At 36.0% G+C, this 21,774-nt stretch overlaps 1 protein-coding gene across 4 annotated transcripts; it reads left to right on the forward strand.

The window, feature by feature from the left end:
• Window positions 1–19: 19 nt before the first annotated feature.
• Window positions 20–6,654, forward strand: ANKRD49 (ankyrin repeat domain 49). Of its 4 annotated transcripts, none has more exons than XM_046684566.1 (3): window positions 20–112; window positions 2,627–2,978; window positions 4,173–6,654. In XM_046684566.1, the coding sequence occupies exons 2-3, from the start codon at window positions 2,724–2,726 to the stop codon at window positions 4,632–4,634; spliced, it is 717 nt and encodes a 238-aa protein (XP_046540522.1). In that variant the 5' UTR covers window positions 20–112; window positions 2,627–2,723; the 3' UTR covers window positions 4,635–6,654. The 4 variants fall into 4 exon arrangements, with proteins under 4 accessions (XP_046540522.1, XP_046540523.1, XP_046540524.1 ...); XM_046684567.1 differs by lacking the exon at window positions 20–112 and adding an exon at window positions 138–224; XM_046684568.1 differs by lacking the exon at window positions 20–112 and adding an exon at window positions 231–248.
• Window positions 6,655–21,774: the final 15,120 nt, after the last annotated feature.

Below are 21,774 nucleotides of genomic sequence, written 5' to 3' on the forward strand. Positions count from 1 at the left end.
GGAGCCGGGAAGGTAGCGGCGAGGCCCCGCCCTTGTGCCGGAGCCAATCCTGAGCAGCCGAGGGGACGAACCCCGGAAGCGAGGTTGGCGCCGACGGTTTTCCTGTGTATAGGTGGGTACTTTCGGTTGTTTGGGACCACGCTTTCTGGCCGCGTCCGGTCGCCTGAGAACTCCGGGGCCCATAGGAACGCGCGTCCTCTGTCGGCCCTGGCCGAACCCTGCAGGTCAGGCCGTGTCGTGGGTCCTCGGTATGGCTGGAGCGGTTTCTCCGCTCTTGGCTGTTTAAACGGAGGGCCGCAGGCGTGACTCCCGGGCCTGTGGAGTGACCAGCGGTGCCGGAGGGCCGGGGCTGGGGGCCTTCTCCCTCACTCCCACTCCCCTGCGATAGAGCATTCGGACCCTCTAGTTTACAAGCCTTTGCCTGCTTCCCCTTATTGTCACCCTAGATCCCAGGTCCAGCACATCTGTATTCCTTTGTGCTGAAAGCAGTAAAGTAATAGTGCAGTAAAAAAACGTGAAACTTTTGAGTTATAACCTAGGCCTTCAGTTCCATTGAAGGGGCCAAGATCTAGGGTGAGTTATTTTCGTCTGTTCGAAACTCAGCGCCTTCACCTGTAAAATAGGGTTTATGGCCTCACCTGTCGCTGAGTTGTTTGTGAGGAGTTGGCATAGTTCTCTCTCAAAATGGAATGTGTCCTTTAAGAAACATACCCTATTTATCCCTAGTAGAACTTCATCAAGTGAGAATCTTGATAGACTTTTTAAATCCTCCATCAGGGAGATGAACCTGGGTTTGACTTTTTAAATTAAATCCACCAAGAAAATTTTATATGTCATTTATTGTATCTGGAGCAGTAAATTCAAAATTTATAAAAAAAGAAAGGGGGGACATAAGATCTGTGCTGTAATGTTACTACATTTGATATAGTTAACAAGTGAACTCTACGTTATTGACCAATATTAAGTGTTTCATGAATTGATGTATGATCACTTTTGTGTTGAAAGGTTCAGGGAATTGTTTGAGAATAAAGAAAAAAGTGAGAGAAAGCAATCCTGATAGGGTCTCTCAATAGACTCTGAAAAGTTGGACAGGCCTCAGAAATCCTTTAGTACAGTACTTACATTTTACAATGAAGTAGCAGGCCCAGAGAAGGTAACAGTCATGAGTGATATATTTAAACTTGAGTTTAATGCTCTTGGCACTAATAATAAAATCTAATGCTGCATTAGGATTGTATACTATTAAACTCGTGAAATTAGGTAGGAAGAAATCAGTATCTTAGGGGTGTGACTAACTCTTGAACTTCTCAGAATCCATTCCAGGCAAAATCAAGTGCTAGGACTTTGCTTAAATTTAATTCTACAAATACATCTTAATGTCCACTGTGTATAAGTGGGCCATAAGTGTAAGTTAAATGTAGTCTCTATCCTTAAGCTTTTAATCTTTTAAGAGACTAAAACAAGAACAAAATTAGTAGTGAAGTAAGATAATATGTAGCACAGAAACAGTGGAAACTAGAGAGAGATCTAATGTGGAGGATGAAGAAACTTAATGAAAGAAGTCACATCTGAGAAGGGCCTTGAAAGACTAATAAGGTTTCAACAAGTATAGTTGGAAGGCTGAGAAATGTTTTTAAAATATCTGTTATTCTCATTTTCTTAAATGAGTTAAAGTTTAATATGCTGTGTAACTCTTTAAGCTGATAATGGTTTCTAAGTTAATGTGGCAGCCTAGCAGAGGAAACATCACTTCCTTAAGGAAGCCTTCCCTAATCCCATAGGACTGGGTTAATTATGACCCTCCTGTACACTCACTGTATCTGGACATTGTCCTATCATAGCACGTATCAGGCTGTCTTTGCCAATCTCCCTGATTAGACAGTAAGCTTGTTGAGAGTGAGACAGGGATCTTGTTCATTCTTGAATCCCAGTACCCAGAGACTTTACATACTAGGCATTCTGTTGATATTTGTTGAATGAAGGAGTGAATGACAGCCAAAATTCAGTTCCAAAACAAGAAGCCAACTAAGAACTGCAGTCTATTGATGAATAGGATTACTTTTTAAAGCAGTGAATTTTCCTCAGCCTGAAATTATTAAAGTAGAAATAGAATAATTATTACAGATGTCATGATAAAGATGTCTGCATTAACGAGAGATTGGGACAGATGTCCTTTGGGGGCTATTCCATCTCTAAGAATCCCTGATTCTTTGAAATAGTTTTTTAGGAACCCGAAATTTTTCTTTCTGCTCTGTAGCATCTATGTGTCTAGTTTATAAAAATTGTGAATGTGCCTGTCTTTATTATATTAGTTCTAATTTAAAAGCTTCAAGCACTTATTACACTTAGCATAATATAATAGTATCTGAACCAATAGATTCAAAATAAATACAGTTATAACCATTGACTTAGTAGAAGAAAAAACAAAAAAATAAGGAGTATTAGACCATTAAAGATATAGATAACTGAAATCTATCAGTTCCAATATTTAGTGAATGTAAAGGGTGTCAATAAACACCAAAGAGTTTAGACAGGGTTTATTTGTGTATGCTTGCAAAACTTATCTATGCTGTTGATAGAGCCTCAGTTACTGTTTTGCTCATAATTTTTGTGTTTGTGTTTTCAGATCTTGATGAATAAAATAAAGCAGACATAATTCATCTCTAGAAAGATTATTTATACCCTGGCATTTGAAATGCTTTGTATTTAGAATAATAGTAAAAATGGAAAAAGAGAAGGTAAATGATGATGGAAAACCAGACTCAGAGGATTCCTTGGATTTTTCTGAACACTTTAACCAACTTGAATTGTTGGAAACACATGGACACCTTATTCCCACTGGTACCCAAAGTCTCTGGGAAGAGAATTCTGATGAAGATGACCAAGATGAAAAAACTGAAGAGTGGTATCAATTGCAAGAAAAAAAAATGGGAAAAGATCCAAGCAAATTGCTTCTTTGGGCTGCTGAAAAGAATCGGGTAAAAAAAAACACCAATTAAAGAGGAAACCATCATATAGTAGGAAAAGTATTAGATTTGGAGCAAGAAGACCTGTCCGTGAACCTCTGTTTGGTCTGTAACTTTGGGAAAATCCTACCATCTCTGAACCTCTGTTTTCTTATCTGTAAAAATGGCCACCATAATACCTGCCTCTTTTATACAAGAGTTTGAAGATCAAATGAGGCAATGTACATGAAAGCATATAGTGAGCTACAAAGTGTTATATTAGGTATTTTGGGGGGCTTTAAAGGATAGTTAACTATAAAGATAGCAAGAAATCATCTATATTTTTAAAGCATTTATGTTAAGTCACTAGAATCATCCTAGAGACAAGTATCATTTAGGGAAGGGAGGATGGGAATTAACATTTATTGAATACCAACTATACCATGTGCCTTTCTGCATTATTTGATTTAATCCTTGTATATCCTTATAAGATAGGTAAAGTTCTTTCCTTTTACAGATTAAGAAATTGAGGTTCATGTAGGATGATTGTACTTAATATCATTTGACTAAGTTCCCCCATGTCTGTGTTAGTAAACTAATAACTAAAAAGGTCTTGCATTTTGGGATAACTTTTTAATGCAAGAGCATACTGCATCCAACCAGAGGTTCATAGACAAAACTGAAAATCACTTCCTAAAAACATGTATCTGAGGTTGTTTTAGTTAGAAGGAATTGAGCTCTTTAATCTCTGGATTTCCTTGTTATCATTGTATTCTTCTGATAAAGAAGTTTATTTTTAAAAGTTTTATACTCTATGTATATTGGTGTGATAATCCTACTACAGAAAAATCAATCCATTATGTTTTCTTCACAGATTAAATATAAAATATTAAATACAGTTAGAGCCTGTATTATTCACCTAGGACTACAGCTTTTGTGCAATAAGCCTTACTTGGACCAGTAGTAAATGTATGGTTTGATATTCAGAGAATCACAGTCTTAGAATCAACAGCTTATGGTTAACGCTAACTTGTTCATTCTTAAATCAGTTGCTCTCTGCCCCCACAAAAAGAAATCTTAAATAATTTTCATTTTATAGTCATCTCCTAACAAGTAAGTTTTTATTTAACTTGATTAGATCTTAATACCACCTATACAGTTTAATTTTCTTTGTTTACTGTTGAGTTTTGAGTTGAGTTTTTTAGAGACCTCTTTTTTTCCTTTCAGCTTGCTACAGTGCAGAGACTGCTTTCTGAAAAGGCCACTCATGTGAACACTAGAGATGAAGATGAGTATACTCCTCTTCATCGAGCAGCCTACGGTGGACACTTAGATGTTGTCCGTGAGCTGATTGCACAAGGGGCAGATGTTCATGCGGTGACCGTGGATGGCTGGACACCCCTGCATAGTGCTTGTAAGTGGAATAATACCAGAGTGGCTTCTTTCTTACTCCAGCATGATGCAGATATCAACGCCCAAACCAAAGGGCTCTTGACCCCTTTACATCTTGCTGCTGGGAACAGAGACAGCAAAGATACCCTAGAACTCCTCCTGATGAACCGCTACATCAAACCCGGTCTGAAAAACAACTTGGAGGAAACTGCATTTGATATCGCCAGGAGGACGAGTATCTATCACTACCTCTTTGAAATTGTGGAAGACTGCACAAATTCTTCACCTCAGTCTTAACGGTTCTAAGAATTTTCTTCAGTTTCTAATTACCAGTGCCTCCTTTGTGTGAGATATAAAATATCCCTGTAATACAAAGTTGACATCAAAAGTCTTACTCCAGAAATTCAGTGGTACTCATTATAATGTCCTTCCAAGTGAATTGCCTGACCTTGGTGTCAAACTGTATTTGCAAGTTGTTTCAATATATCTTTAATGATTTCTGTGGAGTTTGATCAGAAATCATTTTAACTTAACTATACTTAAAACTTGTCATGGGTTGTACAGAAAACTAATGGTATTTTTGGTGCTGATCCAAGGGAAATGTATTTTTAAATATCCCCATCTTGGATCTTTGTTGAGTATTTAGTATATAGATATGTATTTTTATAAGGTAAGGTAACTCAGAATTTAATTTAAAAGTCTTATTTATACTGATGCAATTCAGCTGTCTTCTCTGCATTACCATAGCCATTTGCTTTCATTTTAAACCATAAGAACTAACATATTAGTGACTTGAATCTTCATAAATTAAAGAAGCATCAAGAAACATAGATCTTTGTCTTTTATGACCTAGACGATTTTTGAGTGTTCAATCCATGAACGTTATATACTGTCTCCCCTACCACAATTCACACAAGCCTGTGGACAGTCCTACCTCACCCTGGTCAACCTGCCTAATCCTTATTCTACTGAGGAGTCAACATGACCTTTTAGACATGCACACAACTATTCCTTGATCCAAGAGGTCATAATATATCTGCTGTCCAGCTAGTTTTACCTGCCTAATCCTGCTGATTTGAGCACTGCTCATATAATCTCTCAAGTTCACAGGAAATGTTGATTTTCCAGGGTCCTCATTTTATACAAACCATACAAAGGCAAAGTGACAAGGGAAATGGAATTCTAAGAGTTGGGGGATGATTATTACATTGGGGCTAGAACCACAAAGTGGCTCAGGCTTTTTAAAAAGCAACAGTGTAGATAGTGACAAAAGCATAAATAAAAATATTCAAAAAAATAAAAGTTTCAAACAACAAAAAGAGGCCTGAATTCTTTTTTCACCTGTGTGTATCTTCCTTGGCTCCATAACATATTTATTCTTCCAACATACATTTATTTAGCACTTCTCTCTGTTTGTCCAGCAGCACTTTCCTGTAGACTACCTAGCCCTCTGTGACTACTCCCAAAGGGTTTTCTCTTCTCAACACCAGAAACTAACATGCTAGAAAAAGGAAACTATACTAATGGCCCTTTTCTTCAGTTACATTTTTTAAATGTCCATCAAAGTTTATCTCTTTTGAGCCAGCCCATGTGACCTAATCACCCTAGACTAAGCAATAATGTTATTTAATCAAATATGTGTGGTAGGTTTTAGGTTAGAAGAAAATTGGATCATCTCAGAAGAGTTAAAGATAATATATAAACTGAATCATTGTGACAAACAGGATCTCAAGAGTTAGGAAAGTTTCAGTTATTTTGTGATCTCTGGCTAAAAGATAACTCGGTTTCAGAGTATCAACATCTGTGACACAACGGTTTTGGCAGAAAGTGAGGGGTTGCTTTCTGTTTAATCTCTCACAATTTAGTGATACTAAATGACAGGTACAGCTGATAGACAGTGATGGTAGAATAGGAGCCCAACTATCCCAGTAGACCACTAAACAAGGCTGCCTAGTTATCTGAAAGTCACAGAGCCTGTGGCTCCTATCTTACTTGGAAATGAGTTGCATCCATGATTTTAAGACGTTTTCCACCTAAGTATGGGGCCAAAGAAGCCGCCTTATTTCTGACAAGGAGCTGAGATGTGACTGCTCCCTTGTTTTCGGGCCTCAACACTCAACCAGTGCTAGGGAGCAGACTTTACATATAAGAGAAATGTCTTCCATCCCTGAGGGCAGAATTTGTATTGTTTCCTTTTCCTTTCCTTAGTATTTACTAGACTATTCACAGAGGGCACTCACTAATTGTGCTTTTGACTATTATTACTTACCTATACTTTCCAGTCTGCTTTAAGAAAGCTAACTAGCTCAGTTTGCAAGCAAAACTGTCTCTAATCCTGTAGAGTTTATCCAAAGATTTATTTTAAAATAAAATTTATGTTTTTCATAACTAAGGGCTTAATTGTGATTAACTTATATGCTTGAGGAAAAAGTATCTTTTTGTCATTGTTCAAGGGACACATCATAATTCATAGGCCCACAGTGAAAGTTGGCCTTGCATTCTGGCCCACAACCTACCACAGTGATGGGATTTAGGGTCTTTATATTACAGGTATGAAAGTATCTATTTCTTTCTTTTCTTTGGCGTCTATTTTCGTATCTACCACTATGCTGGAAGATCATGATCAAAAGAGGCCCAGAGAAGTAACACTCGCTCCGAGACTTATGTCCCATGCCGAAATCAAACTTCAACACATAGTACCATATTGACCCTACCTGAAATGGCTCTAGGAATTTGTAGAACTGCTTTGGCTCAGGGAGGTACAAAATATGATCACAAAATCATTGATTATGCCTTTATTGTAATTAGTTTATCCTGGGATGCTCTAGTCCCTCTGTAGGATTACCAGCTGACCATTCAACGTGTGCAATATGAAGTACCTTCTCTAAAGGGAATTTAAGATGTGTGTTTATTTAAAGTTCAGAAGACAGCAAGCTAAGCTAAGAAGGCTTGAGTGTAGCCTATTGATGTTTAAAATTCTTGAAAATTTCCCTTTGAAACCCTAAACTTTCACTTCTAGGAACCTAAGTAGAAATGATCTAAATCAGTGCCATCACACAGAAACATAATGCGAGCCACATATGTAATTTTACATTTTTTTCTAGTAGCCGCATTACAACAAAAACAGGTGGAGTTAATTTTAACAATGCACGTTATTTAACCTAATACATCCAAAATATTCATTTCAACATGAGTTAGATACTAAAAAATTATTGAGATATTTTACTTCTTTGTGTGGTAAGTCTTCAAAATACACTATGTATTTTATGGCACATCTTCAGTCAGACTAGCCACACTTGCCTAGTGGCTGCTTCATTGAACAGCACAGGTCTGGATGCCTAAAACATTCCCTGACGGCATAGCAGAATGGTTAGGAGGAGCATTAAAATTTGAGCCGGACAAAACTGGGTTCAAATCCTGATTGCCACCTATGTGTGACTTTGGGCGAATAACCTCGGTTTTCTCATATGTAAAATGGAGATAATATCTATCCTGTTATAGTTTTATAAGGAATAAATGAGATATAATGTGGATAAGGTTCCTATTACATGGTAGGTACTCAAAAACAGGTCTTGAGTGGTCCCTTTACTCAGCATTGCAAGCAGAAATGCCCTTCGTGTTTTAGATATTTGGTTCCTTGAAGATCCCCAAGCTCTCCCTTTATATTTCTATAGTTCTCTCTCATGACTTTCCAGTAAAATATGCTGCACAGAGCTGCTTTCAAGATCCAAACACCTCCACTCCTAGAAGAAAATGCATACCCCGTCTTCAAAGTTCCCTGCCAGATATCAAAGGTCTCCAACAGAAAAAAAAACTCAAGCAATAAGCAAAATAAAACAAAAGAATTTCAGCCGATAATTACAAGGACTTGAAGGAAATGAGATTCTGAAAGAAAATGTGTTTGAGAGTGGATCCAGGGCCTTGAAACTAAGAATGGTTATTGCTCGTTCTACATGCGGCTTCTTGATGCCTATCAAATGAGTTGCTCTTTAAATTCATAGCTAATTTTTTCCCTTTTTCAGGTTGGGTCTTGTTAACGCTGAGCAAGTAGAATAAAAATACAAAGACATTCATTTTTGGTTTATCACTTTATCCAATCGAAACTCACATACATGTAATAGTTCTCACTACGAAATTTAATGACATTGCCACGTCCACCAGAGGATCTCAGAGTAGCAGGATTTGTAGGCCAGAAAATCTGCTTAATGAAATAAATAGCTTATATAAATCTGAAAGCAAACTGCTACCTAATTTGTTTTCTTCCTTCCTTTTCTATTATAATATGTTCAGCATTTCCTCTCTACTCGATGTACAGTACTTGGAAATTAGAAAAACGTCTTTGGAGAGTGAATGTGAGTTCATAAGGAGCACTGTCTCCTGAGCCGTCATTCGAGTTCCCTTTTCAGATACAGCTGCCTTAAACAGAGGCAATTTTTAGCAACCAAAAAAGTAAGAAAGTGAGCCTTCCGTCATTAAAAATCAGGTTTTTCCAAACCCCAAATTTAATAACTCATGAAGAAAACATGTCCTGATTGAAGGCACAAGCTCTGGAACCAAGACACAGCTCTGCTGTTAGAATCATGGAAAGACCTGATACAGAATCAGATCCTTCAGTGCATGTACCAGAGGAAAGCACCAGAGTTCAGGGGCCGGCCCAGTGGCACAGCACTTAAGTGCGCACATTCCACCCCGGCAGCCTGGGGTTCACCGATTTGGATCCCGGGTGCAGACATGGCACTGCTTGGCAAGCCATGCTGTGGTAGGCATCCCACATATAAAGTAGAGGAAGATGGGCACGGATGTTAGCTCAGGGCCAGTCTTCCTCAGCAAAAAGTGAAGGATTGGCAGTAGTTAGCTCAGGGCTAATCTTCCTTAAAAGAAAAAAAAAAGCACCAGAGTTCAGATTTGCTTTCACATGCTTTTGTATATTTCTCATTTGAAGATATGCAAAGCTTACAAAAAGACTCAGAAGGAAGAAAAAGATGTTAGTGTCCTTTCACTCATTCTTTTGATTTTAATCTTCACCCTTAGACAATGAGGAGGTTTTGGAGTCCATCTAGAAAGATAGTTGCATGTCAGGGTTTCTCACACTATTGACATTGGAGTCAACTCCTTTGTTGTTGGGGCATCCTGTGCATTGTAGAATACTTAGCAGTGCTCTTGGCCTCTACTTACTAGATGTCAGGGTTTCTCACACTATTGACATTGGAGTCAACTCCTTTGTTGTTGGGGCATCCTGTGCATTGTAGAATACTTAGCAGTGCTCTTGGCCTCTACTTACTAGATGCCAGTGGCACCTCCCACTACCCCTCCCCAGTTTCAACAACCGAAAATGTCTCCAGACATTGCCAAATGTTTTCTGCTATCATCAAAAATCTCTAAGGCAGGAAATTCCATAATATGGGTAGCCTCAAAGTTCTTTTATTAGCATGCAATTAAATTTTATTTAAAGTGCATGTCTTCCTTAGATTCCAAATATTCATCAGTGTACGTTCAAAAATTAATCATTGATTCTATTTTAAATTTTAGTATTTTATTAATGACATAAATATATTAAAAAATTGGGCTAAAACATACAATTGTATGTAGAAAACATAGAACTCTTTGTCATTTGTAAGAAAAATTCACTTCCTACTCCCAAGGTTTGACCTCTAGGAAATATACCCCTTAGGTCAGATGAGTTTATTTTTAGAGAAATTCTAACTTCTGGGTATTAATGGAGATGATAATCAAATCCTGATTTTTAATAGGTTGCACCATTACAAATGTAAACTTTTTATTGCATTGCTGTATAAAATACTACAGCAGTCTCCTCTTATCCACAGTTCCGCTTTCCAAGGTTTCCGCTACTTGTGATCAACCCCAGTTGGAAAATATTAACCGGAAATTCCAGAAATAAGCAACTCATAAATTTTAAATTGCATGCCATTCTGAGTAGCATGATGAAATCTTGTGCTGTCCCACTCCGTCCTGCCTTGGATGTGAATCATCCTTTTGTCCAGCATATCCACGCTGTCCACACTACCTGCCTGTTAGTCACTTAGTAGCCATCTGGGTTATCAGATTGAATGTCCTGGTATCACAGTGCTTGTGTTCAAGTAACCCTTATTTTACTTAATAATCCCTAAAGCACAAGAGTAGTGATGCTGGCAATCCGGATATGCCAAAGAGAAGCCTTAAATTACTTCCTTTAATGGAAGAGATGAGAGTTCATACCTAAAAAAAATTGTATGCTGAGGTTGCTAAGACCCATGGTAACTTTTACTACAGTATACTGCTATAATTGTTCTATTTTATTATTGTTGGTAATGTCTTACTGTAGCTAATTTATAAATTAAACTTTATCATAAATATGTATGTATAGGAGAAAACATAGTGTGTATATATACATATATATATATATATATATGGTTCAGTACTACCCACGGTTTCACACATCCACTGGGTGTCTTGGAACATATCCCCCAGGGATAAGGGAGGACTACTGTATTAAGATGATACACAGGCTTTTTACTTCTAGGAGAAAAGGGATAAGAGTAGCCAATGACCTCTGTCAGAGAAGGGTAAAATGGGGAGGGAGCTAGCAGGTTCCAAGTGGAAACAACTGGGGAAATAGAAAATAATCTCCTAATGTCATTACAGATCTAAAATTCTTTTAATTTGTTATTTAAATATAAAAATAATATGGTATAACTTATTTTGGCAATTACTTTCACTTTAAAAATTAATTCCAAGATGAAATATATCAAAATCAAAATGTAAAAAAAATCCTACATCTGTTTATCAGCCTTCCCCAACTATCATTTCTGCAATGCAAGAATGACATAGTCTCATTTGATCTTGTTTATGAAAGTTCCAAGATGTGATATCCAAGATGTAATACTCGGAACCACCGTGATGATGTTAATAGCTAACAATGGCGTGCTTACTGCGTGCCAGCTGTGCTGTAGGTGCTCACATATGTTATCTCATGTGAGCCTCACGATAAACCTGTGAGGGAGATGCCATTGTACAAATGAGGAAATTGGGCTCATGGAGGTTATCGCCCACTGTCATGAATTGAGTTTCCAGAAAGCTCGTGTTCAATTATTATAGCTTTTCACCTGTGATGTTCTCAAATGTTAATATCCATGTACCACCAGTCAGTCTATCAAATAATCATAACAATAAAAATTCCATTTTCTTTAATATGATTTTTATGTAGTTTATTTATGGTAGTGTTTGAGAAGATAAAAACTACCATTATTAGGAGCAAATTGCATTTTATGGCATAAATAAGCAAAAATTCCATTAAATCATAAGAGCCAAAGCAATTTTTAAAAAGAAAAACAAAGTTGGGGGATTTATACAACCTGATTTCAAAACTAACTGGCAGTCTCAAGACAGTGTGGTGTTGGTGGATAGACATGTAAATCAACAGAAGAGAGTCTAGAAAAAGATCCAGATATAAACGGTCAATTGATTTTTGACAAAGGTGCCAAGGATTTCAAATGGGACATTTTAAGAAACAGTGCTGGAACTGAACATCCATTTGGGGAAAAAAATTAACTCGTTTATAGACAGCAGAGCAGTGGTTGCCTGGCGACAGGGACAGAAGTTGGACTGCCACATGCGGGAGGAATCTTTTGGAAGTGGTGGAAGTGTTCTGTATCTTGATTGTCGTGGTAGTTTTTCAAGGATATGCAACTGCCCAAGTCATTAAATTCTATAGTTTAAATGGAATGCAGTTTTTCTGTACGTAAGTTATATTTTAATAAAGTTGATTTTTAAAAGTAGGTATCCAAAGATAACTACTTCCATCCTTTTGTTATTTTCCATAGCAAGGAGGGAGCCAGGAAGACCTCTTCACTAAATTTTAAAATATCTTCCTGGAGGCTGCAGTCCTGTGAGTTCTCAAAAAAAATAGATTTCACCAATTCACTGGAATTTTAAAATTCCAAGCAAAAAGCCCTTTATAATTGAAAGGTACAGTTTCTCCATTAAATGACAGAGTAGGAAACAAAACAACTGTCCTAAAACAATTAATCCATTTGAGAGCATTCAACAAATTTGAAAAGATGCCTTAGTTACTATAAGAAAGATTTTGTTGGCTTTTAAAAGAGCTTAGAACAGGACTGTTAGAATCTAGAACAGGATACCAAAGTGATTATAGCATCTATTTTTCTGAAGAAAAAACAATATTAATAAACATCCATTGCTTATTCAATTGCCATGTTACTAAGAAGAAGAAAGACTGAGATGACTTCCGGAGATGTGTGCACAATCTATAGAATTAAACACAGGATGTAAAACTTAATCCACCTTGATTTTACTAATATACCGTGAAGTAATACAAAGTAATATACTAAGTCTGGCAATATATTAAGTTTTTAGTTCTTTGATAAAGACTTCATGTTTCTACATGAAATACAATTTTTAACTTTTTACAAGAAAAATTTAGTCTTGAGTTTTGCCTCCATCTGGTGGACAGGTTGATTTTTTACATTTAATGAAAATGAGAAAAGGATAAGCCATTCTGTTTTTGTCGTTCATTTTTAGTTTTTTGGAAGACAAAAAAAGTAAAGGAAAATAGTAACCACAGTTCCTAGATAAAACTGTATTTTACACTTTTTTAATCAATAATTTATTCCCAAGAAGATTTGAGGTGATGTACAATTGAAAACACAAATATGAAAATTGGAAATAGAAAATCAAAAGGCATTTAGAACGAAAAAGAAATCACCTAAATTAATATAGTTACTGCAATTGACAAATGATCTCCAAGCTTTTTGATACTGTAGACAAAAAGAGAAGAATAAGAATTGTGTAATTCTTTATTATTTGGTCAAAGTAACCCACATTATTTTTTTTTTTTAAAGATTTTATTTTTTTCCTTTTTCTCCCCAAAGCCCCCTGGTACATAGTTGTATATTCTTCATTGTGCGTTCTTCTAGTTGTAGCATGTGGGACGCTGCCTCAGCGTGGTTTGATGAGCAGTGCCATGTCCACGCCCAGGATCTGAACCAACGAAACACTGGGCCGCCTGCAGCGGAGCGCGCGAACTTAACCACTCGGCCACGGGGCCAGCCCCAACCCACATTATTTTTTTATGAGTAAAAATATTTTCAGACTAATTTTTTCTTATTAAAATATGCTTAATTTTTGTATAATTTTGTAGAGCTATAAGAAAAACGGTAAAATTCAGAAATCTTGATGAATTCTACAAAGTGAAGACACCAATGTAATTAGTACTCAGATTAAGTTATAGAACACAAACCAGCACCCCAAAAGCCTACCTTGTGCTCCCCTCAATGCTCCTTCAAGTTAACTACTATTCTAACTCCTATCACCATCGTTTCATCTTGCCCACATAAACGGGATTATTATGCATATTTTTGTGTTCGCATCTTTCAGTCAACATTACATCTGTGCAATTCATCCATATTTTTGCCTATAGCAGGGGTTTGTTCTTCTTCATTGCTGTATTCTGTTATATGAATACACAATAATTTATGTATACATTTTATTTTTGATTTTTGAAACGCATTTGAATTGTTTCCAGTTTGAGGCTTTTATAAATAGTGCTGGCACGAACATTCTGGTATATGGTTTTGGTGTACACATTATACACTTTTGTATATAACTAGTATCAGGACTGCCAGGCCATAGAACATACTTATATTAAGCTTTAGTAAAAATTGCCAAAACAGTTCTCCAAAGTGGTTGTGCAAATTTACACTCTTTGCAGCAAGGAATGAATGTTCTGATGGCTCCAATCCTCCCAACTATTGTTACTGTCACTTTGTTTATTGTTGTTGTTTTGTAAATAGTCATTCTAGTAGATGTGTAGTAATATCTTGCTGTACTTTGTGTGTGTGTGTGTGTGTGGAAGATTAGCCCTGAGCTAACATCTGCTGCCAATCCTCCTCTTTTTGCTGAGGAAGACTGGCCCTGAGCTAACATCCATGCCCATCTTCCTCTACTTTTTATATGTGGGATGCCTACCACAGCACGGCTTGCCAAGCAGTGCCATGTCCGCACCTGGGATCCAAACCGGCGAACCCCAGGCGGCTGAAGTGGAACGTGCACACTTAACCACTGAACCACCGGGCCAGCCCTCTTACCGTACTTTTAATTTGCATTACCCTGATGACTAATTACAGGAAACAAATTTTGTATGCTGATTGGTCATCTGCATCTCCTCTTTTGTGAAGCACTTATTCATCAGTCTCCATTTCATTATTGTGTTGTGTGCCCTTTTCTTATTGATTTGTAGGAGTACTTTATACATTCTGGATACAACTCATTTGTTGGATACGTGGATTGCAAAAATGTTCTCCCAGTCTGTGGCTTGCCCTTTCACTCTCTTTATGGTGATTTTAATGAATAGAATATCTTAAGTTTAATGACCTCTAATTTATCAATTGGTTTCTTTTATGGTTAGTGCATTTTGTTTCCTGTTTAAGAAATACTGGCCTGCCCCCAGATCATGAACATATTTTTTTCATTGTTATCTTCTGTAAGCTTTAATGTTTTACCTTTAGTGCTATAATCCATATTGAGTTGATATTTGTGTTTGATGTTTGGTAGGAGTCAAGGTTCATTTTTTCCCATTTGAATATCCAATTTATCCAATACCACGTATTAAAAAGACCACGCACACACACACACACACACTACAGTGACACTTTTGACATATATCTGGTGATAATATATGGTTGGGTCTGTTTCTAGACTCTCTATTTTATTCCATTGATCTATCTTTCCTTCAATGCCATAGTTTTAATACTGTGGCTTGATAGTAAGTCTTGCTATCATGTAGCATAAATGTTCGAACTTTGTGTTTATTCTTCAAGGTTGGTTTTGCCATTCTTGGCCCTTTGCATTTAGTTTCAATTTTAGAATCCCTTTGTCAATTTCTATTTTAAAACAACCCTGCTGAGATTTAGATTGGAGTTACATTATAAATCAGTTTGAGGATAATTAAACATTGTTATAAGATTGCGTTACAAGTCTTGAATATAATATATTCCTCCATTTATTTAGGTATTAATTTTTCTTGATAACGTTTTAGAGTATTCTCATGGAGTTCTTTTTTTTTCTTAGATTTATTCTTATGAATCTGGTGGCTTTTGATGCTATTGTAAATGATATATTTTTTACATTACAATTTCTATTTCTTTGTTGCTGTATAAAAGAAAAATTTATTTTTTTATAGACTGTCCAGTGAATTTAATAAATTTATTAATTCTAATAGTATATCTGTACATTCATTTGAATTTTCTATGTGCACAACCATGTTGACAGATAATAAGTTTAATTTCTTCCTTTTCTCTTTTATTTTCTTAATGCAGTAAATTACATTGCTTGATTTTCAAATGTTAAATCAACCTTGCATTCCTAGAAAAATCACAACCACAACTTTATTATGCTTTGTTATCCCTTTTTTTTTACATGCTGGGTTATATTTGCTAGTATTTCATTTAATATTTGAATCAATCTTCATGAGGGAGATTGACTTATTCTCTTCCTTTTTTTTAACATTCTTTCAGATTTTGTATAAATATGAGTTGAGTATGTTAAAATTTTTTCTAAGTCCTGGAAAGTTTGGATAGGATTGGTGTTATATCATTCTTAAATGCTTGTAAGAATTCAATAATGAGGCTTTAGGTTTTCTTTGTGGGATAGTTTTTAATTTTGAATTCAATATCTTTAATAGTTATATTTCTATAACTACTTCTGTTAAGGTTATATTTCTTTAGGTTCATTTTGGAAAGCTTCATTTAAGTAATTTGTCCACTTCATCTAAACTGTCAAATTTACTAGCATCAAATTATTCATCATATCTTCTTATTATCTTTTTAATGTCTGTAAGACATTAAGGAGTCACTCAACAAATATGTATTAAATGAACAAACAAGGCAGAAAAAAGTGGAGCTGCTCAAGATAAAGGAGCACCTGCTCTGTCTCCAGGAAATCCCTTGGATCCTGTGGAGCAGTGTGAAATCTAGTGAACGCAATGATCTCTAGGCTTCTCACTGCTCCAAAGTTTTGTGACCGTGACATTCATCCAGCAGTTAGAAATGTAGGATTGGAGTCAGGATAAAGATTGAATCTGGAGATATTTAAAAGGCACAGCACCTTAAGGTGATAATTAAAGTATTGCAATCTAATGAAATAGCAAAAGGAGAGAAAAGAGCAAAGGAAGAACTTGAAGAAATGTCAACATTGATGAGTTTGGAATTCTGAAAAGAATGGTGATAGCAGTGGGGACATGACCACTAGAGAACTAGCCGTAAAGCCAGGAAAATGCACAGTTTTGGAAACCAAGAGGAGACTTTCAATAAAAATGTGGTCTAAAACATTGTCAAATGCTATTAGAGAGGTCAAGAGACATGAGAAAGTATAGCTTGATTTGGAGATTAAGACATACTTGACGACCTTCAAGAGACTAAATTCAGTCAAGTGGTGAGAGTGGAAACAGACTATAGGAAATTAAAAAGTGAATTGAATGTGAGCCACTGGAGACCAAGGTAATTCTTGAATTGTCAAGAAAATAGGCCACAAAGGAAAATAAGTAGAATAATATAAGCTTGAGATATTTAGCATGGCAAAGGGAAGGATTTTATATATTTTTGAGCAGAAATGAAACAATTTGTATAGGGATAAAGAAAGAAGAATCAATATACATAAGATAGGTAATAGAAAGCTGGAGGAGTTTGAAGTGGAAGGGGAACCTACAGAATGGGACAAAATATTTGCAAATCATATATTTGATAAAGGGTTAATATCCAGAATATATAGAGATACTTGCTCACCAAATGTTCATTACAACATTATTCACAATAGCCAAGAGGTGGAAGCAACCCAAATGTCCATCAACAGATGAGCAAATAAAGAAAATGTAGTATATACATAAAATGGAATATTAAGCCTTTAAAAAGAAGGAAAACCTGTCACATGCTACAACAGAGATGAATCTTGAGGACATTATACTAAAGGAAATAAGCCAGTCACAAAAAGACAAACACCGTATGACTCTACTCATTATGAGATATCTAAAGTATTCAAACTCATAGAAACAGAAAGTAAAATGGTTGTTGCCAGGAGCTGGGGAAAGAAGGAAATAGGGAGTTGGTGTTCAATGGATATAGAATTTCTGTTTTGCAAGATGAAAAAGTTTTAAACATCTGTTACAACAATGTAAATATATTGACACTTAGAAATGGTTAAGGTGTGATAAAAAAACTATTAGTCCTATAAAAAAGATAATTTCAAATGTTTATGATTTTCAGAATGTTCTAAATGTTCTCACAGATTATTTTACAAGTAAATGTTATAATACAGATTTATAAGATAGGTATTTTTAAAAGATAATTGACTGTTTAAACAAAAATATTAACAATTTTTACAGAGTTTATAACATCTAAAAGTAAAATGTATGTCAATTATATAATGGCTGGGAGGGGAGACATGAGAGGTTCTTAAACTATACCTGAAGTGGTATAATATCCCTTGAAGGTAGTCCATGAAAAGTTAAAGATGCATACTATAAACACTAAAGCAACCACTAAAACAACAAAGCAAAGAGCTATAGCTAGCCATCATGATAAAAACACTCAATAGACTAGGAATAGAAGAGGACTTCCTCAACCTGATAAAGGGCATCTATAAAAACCCAAAACTAATCATACTTAGTGGTGACAGATTGAATGCTTTCCCCCTAAGATCAAGAACAAGACTAGGATGTCTGCTCTCACCACTTCTATTAAACATTGTACTGGAGATTCTAGCCAGGGCAATTAGGCAAGAAAATAAAATAAAAGGCATCCAGATTGGAAAAGAAGTAAAAGTATCTCTATTTGAAGATGATGTAATCTTATATAGGAAATCATAAGGAATCCACTGAAAAAACTATTCTAACTAATAAATGAGTTCAGCAACACTCCAGGATACAAGATCAATATATAAAAATCAATTGTATTTCTAAACAGTATCAATGAACAAACTGAAAATTAAATTTAGAAAACAATTTTGTTTATAAACCATTGAAAGAATAAAATACTTTGGAATAAATTTAACAAAAGAAGTGGAAAACTTTGAGAATTACAAAACGTTGAAAGAAATTAAATGAAAGAAGCACTAAATAAATGGAAAGATATTCCATGTTCATGGATCAAAACACTTATTGTTAAGACGGCAATACTCCCTGCATTGATCTATAGATTCAACGCAATCTCTACCAAAATTCCAGCTAACCTCTTTACAAAAACTGACTAGCTGGTCCTAAAATTCATATGGAAATGCAAGGAACCCAAAAGACCCAAAACAGTCTTGAAAAAGAACAAAGTTGGAGGCCTAATACTTTTTTACTTCAAAACTTACTAGAAAACTATGTTAAGCAAGATATTGTGGTACCGGCCTGAGGAGAGACATACAGATCAATGCAATAGAATTGAAAGTACAGAAATAAACCCTCACATTTATGGACCATTGACTTTAGACAAGGTTGTCAAGACAATTCAATGGAGGAAAAAATAGACTTTTCAACAAATGGTGCTGGGAAAATTATATATCCACATGCAAAAGAATGAAGTTGTACTCCTACACCACACTATGATCTTAATACAAAAATTAACTCAAGATGGTCACAGACTTAAATGTAAGAGCTAAAACTATAAAACTCTTAGAAGAAAGCATAGGGGGAAAAATCTTCATGACACTGGATTGGCAATGACTTCTTCTATGTGACACCAACAGCATTAGCATCAAACAAAAAAATAGATAAATGAGACTACATCAAAACTGAAACTTTTTTAAATCAAAGGACACTATCAACAAAGTGAAAAGGCAACCCATGGAAGAGGAGAAAATATTTACAAGTCATATATCTGATAATAGATTAACATGCAAAATAAGAACTACAACTCAACAATAACAAAGAACCCAATTCAAAAATGGGCAAAATAGTTGAGTAGAAATTCTCCAAAGAATGGATATGAATAGCTTATATGCACATGAAAAGATGCTCAATATCACTAGTCATTAAAGAAATGCAAATCAAAACCACAAAGTGATACCACTTCACACTAACTAGGATAGCTATTACAAAAAAAAAAAGGGAAAGTTACAAGCATTGGCAAGGATGTAGAGAAACTGGAATCGTTGTGCTTTGCTCGTGGGAATGTAAAATGGTACAGCCACTTGAAAAGGTTTGATGGTTCCTCAAAAAGTCAAACAGAATTACCACATGTCCAGCAATTTCATTTCTAGGTATATGCTCAAAAGAACTGAAAGCAGGAAGTCAGATAACTTGTATACCAATGTTCATTGCAGCATAATTGGCAACTGGCAAAAGGTGGAAACAACCCAAATGAACATCAACAGATGAACAGGTAGACAAAATGTCGTTTATACATACAATGTAATGTTACTCAACCTTTGAAAAGAATGAAATTCTGATACATGCTACAACATGGATGAACTTTAAAAACATTATGCTAAGTGAAATAAGCCAGACACAAAAGGAAAAATATTGTCTGATTCCACTTATATGAGGTACCTAAGGTACTAAATTCATAGAGACAGAAAGTAGAATAGAGCTTGCCAGGGGATGGGAGAGGGGGAAATTGGGAATTATTGCTTAATGGGTACAGAGTTGTTTGGGATAACGAAAAAGTTCTGGAAATGGAGAGTGGTGATAGCTGTACAACACTGTGAATGTACATAATGCCATTGAATTGTATACTCAAAAATGGTTAAATATTGATTTTATGTTATTTGTATTTTACCACAATAAAAATAAAGCAGTTAGACCCCTAGCTCCCCCATTCTGAACAGCTGTATGGATGACCCCACCCCAGCAGAAGACTGGAGGTAATTCTCTGAAGGAAGCCAAACAGAGGCCCTCTGCACTGGAAAGTACAAAGCACAATTGAGGGCAGGACCACCATACTGAAACGGGAATTTCATGAATATTTACATACTTCATGTTGAGCCCTCAGTTCTCTTCTCCCACTCACTTCCCAGGATACTGGTACCTGACTGATATCCTCCAGCAGAGAGACTGGAAGAGTCACCTCATGGAGAATCAGAGTAGTTCAAGAGATAAGAACTTAAAATACTGACATCAGGGGTTCCCCAACTGAACAGCCTAGACAGATCACCCATCAGTGAAACCCCCAGTCTATAAGCCCCACCATATGCACAGATTCATATGCTCGACTATCAGATAAGGCAAGACAGTCAAGGATCACCTGGCGACTGAGGAAACCTACTAAGACAGAGACCATAAGAAACAGGAATGGGTAACGTGGAGGAAGCAGCAATTATACAAGCAGAAAATAATGTTGGAAATGAAATACGTCATTAGTATCCTCAGAGAGATAAGATATTGCATCCATGATATAAAGCCAAGATATTGTATAAAAAGGAATATTCGGAGAGCTCTGAGACATTAAAAACATGATAGCAGAAGTGAAAAATAGAATGTTTAGAAATACTGTTGAGGAAATCTCCTAGAAAACAGTGCAAAAATAGAGATATAAAGTAGGAAAAATAGGTCAGAAAATTAGAGCCCAAATCAGATCTAACGTACAAATAACAGGAGTCCCAGAAAAACAACAAAGAAATTGTAATAAAATAATTCAAGAAAAATCTCTAACATGAAGAACATGAGTTTCCAGACTGCAAAGATCTACTAAGTGCCCAGCAAAATGGATGAAAAATTTACCCATATCAAGCTGTATCATCATGAAATTTCAGAACAATGAGGACAAAGAGAAGATCCTTCAAGTTTCTAGAAAGAAAAAACAGGTCCTACACAAGGGCTCAGGAAGAGAATGGCAGCAGAATTCTCTATGGCAACATTGGATGCCAGAAGACAATGGTGCAATGACTCGAAAATTCTGAGGAAAAATTATTTCCAAGCTAGAGTTCTTTACCCAGCCAAACCTCCACATTAGTAGAGAGCAAAATAAAGACACCTTCAAACCTGGCAGGACTTGGACATTTTACCTCCCTATACCATTTCTCAAAAAGCTACTGACTGGAGATAGGCTCCACCAAATATAAATGAGTAAACCCCGAAAGAGAAAAAGATGGATCCACAAAATAAGGGATCCAATGCAAGAGAGAGGCAGGATAGTGAAGGGAAATCCTTAGACAACAGTGTGCAACCACAGGTCTATAGAGCAACCAGTCCAGACTGGAATAGATCACAAGTCCCTCTGGGAGGGACTTTCCTCAAAAAGATGAAATTGATTGAATTCCTCACATGTTTGAACTATTAAGATATTTACACAAGGAGGAAGAATTTGGGAATTAATTAGTGATAAGGGCATTAAAAGCCAAGCAAATTAAAAAACAAGACAATTATTAACTCCAAGTAATTAAAAGGTTATGCAAAAAGGAAAAGTGACCGTAGGATACTACATAGCTCAGCTGTGACTAGACTTTA

The sequence above is a fragment of the Equus quagga genome, chromosome 14 (genome assembly GCF_021613505.1).
Source record: "Equus quagga isolate Etosha38 chromosome 14, UCLA_HA_Equagga_1.0, whole genome shotgun sequence".
NCBI classification, from domain to species: Eukaryota; Metazoa; Chordata; class Mammalia; order Perissodactyla; family Equidae; genus Equus; species Equus quagga.

Excerpts from the sequence above, each read along its gene's own strand:
- ANKRD49 (XM_046684566.1), top strand. The coding sequence starts at position 2,724 with ATGGAAAAAGAGAAGGTAAATGATGATGGAAAACCAGACTCAGAGGAT. Across the intron at positions 2,979-4,172 it reads GGGCTGCTGAAAAGAATCGG|CTTGCTACAGTGCAGAGACT; the intron begins GTAAAAAAAAAC and ends TTTTCCTTTCAG.